We start from the raw sequence: 2,450 nt of genomic DNA, 5'->3' as shown, positions 1-2,450 counted from the left end.
TTGCGCTTCTCTAAGCTTTCGCTAACGAATGCGTACGCGTTAACAGCGCTTGGTCTCGGAGAGAAACGCAACATCGTGCGCCTTTACATCCGTTAAAATATTTCTGCACTAACTGCAAAATTGTACCGTTAAAAACCTACAATTTCGAAGAACAGAATGTTACGCGAGTTGTCTCTTGTTTTTTGCGCAAAATGCCCTTTACAATTTCGATTACTTGCCCAGAGTGCCCACGTTTATTCGACGAAAGTGACTGCGCTTGCGCATAAATGAAGACCACAAAAGATGAAAGCACTCTTCAGGTTCGCACCGCGATCTGATGGACTATTGTTCAGCCTTTCCGCTTTCCACGTGAGCGATGCCACCATTTCGATGCATCGTTGGTACACTTCATCAGTTTACCGACATGACGAATTGGCGCAGCCAGAATACAGAACAAGTCATAGCATTCCCTAGCGATTCTGTTTCCTAAGAGCTTGCGTTGCCAAAACGTGACTGGGTGACGCCGTCGCAGCGCCCCCTCCACGCCTCCCGCTGATGGTGTCACCGAGTCACTCATTGAAAAAGCGAGCTCTACGCAAACCGAATCGTTACAGAATACCGTGCAGATTGCAGTATTAAAAGGTTGTACTTGATTTACGAACGTAAGTACTGCACTGGTAGCCAACGCTTCCAATGTCTTTACCGACGAATGTCTTTACCAAACTCTTGTGGCAATATGTTCAAGAGCACTTGACTAAAGTGAAAAGAAAGCTTTCACATGCAAAACATGGTCTGTCTCACCTTGTCCCGCAACAAGCGCCGCAAAAAGCAGAGCGGCCCCTGCGCACTTCGTCATAGAAGTTGTTGCCATTCTCTGAAGCGAATCGTGGCTGAAAGTAATTGCTCGACAAGCAACAGCGCTTCGGCTTCACTTACAATGCACTGCATGGGAGAAGCTTGTCGTTATCGACATGTGCATTGCATTATCGCTCGAAGTATGTCGCGGCCCATCGAGGGCCACGCTCGCTCTGTCAGCGCACATGGCGGATAAAAATGTTAAGGCTCAAGGGGAAGGGGGGAGGAGGGGCCTTCGGACGTGCGATACGGCCGCTTAGAAACGTACTCTTATCGGCGTAGCTATGATAAGCCCAAGTGCTCAGCGTGCGTGTTCTCCACACCTTGTCAAAACTCCCGCCACGGGCTCTGCCCCATGCATTCTCAAACTTCCTGATACAACAGCACATCGTGCTTTGCATTAGGCGGCGCAGTTTTGTCAACTGTATGGACATCGCTTCGTTTTTTCACGTCTATCAATCATAACGCCAGTTAGTCCATATATTTCGTACAGTTTTTCGTACCAATGCCACGGCATTGTGCCTGAATGTGAAGCTGCTCGAATGGGTTGGGCACCGATTGTGCAAGCCCTCCGCCCCTGTCCTTGTTGGATAAACAAATGGCTTTCTGGAGTATTCAGTAGCGTGCGAGTTTATTACTGTTTTTTTTATTATACCTTAGGAAGGAGAAAAAATGTGGCACCCTGCACCACAGCCACAAGCCTGAGTCGTAGCGTAGCTGGTGGTCTCCTAGCTACTCCCGGCTTGGCTCAATCTCAATTAGGCTCAGTTAGACGTAAATAGCTTAATTAGGGCAATTATCATAATTCGGCCACATGAAACTCGGGTATCTCGGCTTCGCTTGGTTATATCACACACGATGTCGGTGTCCGTAACCACTACCGCACAAAATAAGAAAACAAAACGAAAAATAAAATATCCAGGATTCGAAACTGGGCCCTCTGCGTGACAGCCTAGTATTCTACCACCGAGCTATGCCGGAGATTGAAACTCCTTTGCAAAAAGACGCTATACAGGCTTCATGCCGGAAACGAACCACAATAACATATGTAATATAGCGTGGTAGAAGAGCAAAATAACAACCTGGCGTCACACAATGCGAATGGCGCAACAAGTGGATCGTTGAATGCTTCCAACCCATTACAAAGGGCCATACTTCTTCGCAGTCATGAAGCATAGCGCCAACAAAGTGCACACAATACCGTACAGGTGTGTAGCGGGTACCACGGCTCTCCGCTGAATGACAAAAAATGGCATAGTGGGTGCTTTCCTACTTCACATAAATCATTATGATTTGTAGCGTAATGGGTACCTCGCAAATGTACTCTTATTAGATGCCAAGGAAGCCATTTCCTCAGGGTCTCAATAAAGTTATCCTCTCTCTCACACGTTACTATATGTAATATAGCGTGGTATGACAGTAAAGTAACGACCGAGCGGCACACAATGAGAATTACGTAACGATAGTGGGCAGTTTAAAGCTTCCAACCATCTACAAAGGGCTCAGCCATAACTCTTTATATTCGTCAGCCGCCGCATCAACAAAGTACACATAATTCCTTAAAGATGTGTAGCGGGCATAGGTCGGCCAAATTACTCATGAGTCGACTCACTCAG

The 2,450-nt window shown here is 47.0% G+C and overlaps 1 protein-coding gene across 1 annotated transcript in view; it reads right to left on the bottom strand.

Moving 5' to 3' along the window:
- The window catches only part of LOC119372161 (uncharacterized), a 20,219-nt gene extending 19,201 nt beyond the window's left edge, over positions 1–1,018 (bottom strand). The window contains exon 1 of the mRNA XM_037642621.2: positions 781–1,018. Coding sequence (XP_037498549.2) covers positions 781–850 — 70 coding nt within the window. The 5' untranslated portion in view covers positions 851–1,018. The remainder of the gene's footprint in view (positions 1–780) is intronic.
- Positions 1,019–2,450: the final 1,432 nt, after the last annotated feature.

This window comes from Rhipicephalus sanguineus, chromosome 10 (genome assembly GCF_013339695.2).
Source record: "Rhipicephalus sanguineus isolate Rsan-2018 chromosome 10, BIME_Rsan_1.4, whole genome shotgun sequence".
Taxonomy (NCBI): domain Eukaryota; kingdom Metazoa; phylum Arthropoda; class Arachnida; order Ixodida; family Ixodidae; genus Rhipicephalus; species Rhipicephalus sanguineus.
This window is presented reverse-complemented; position numbering and strand designations above follow the sequence as displayed.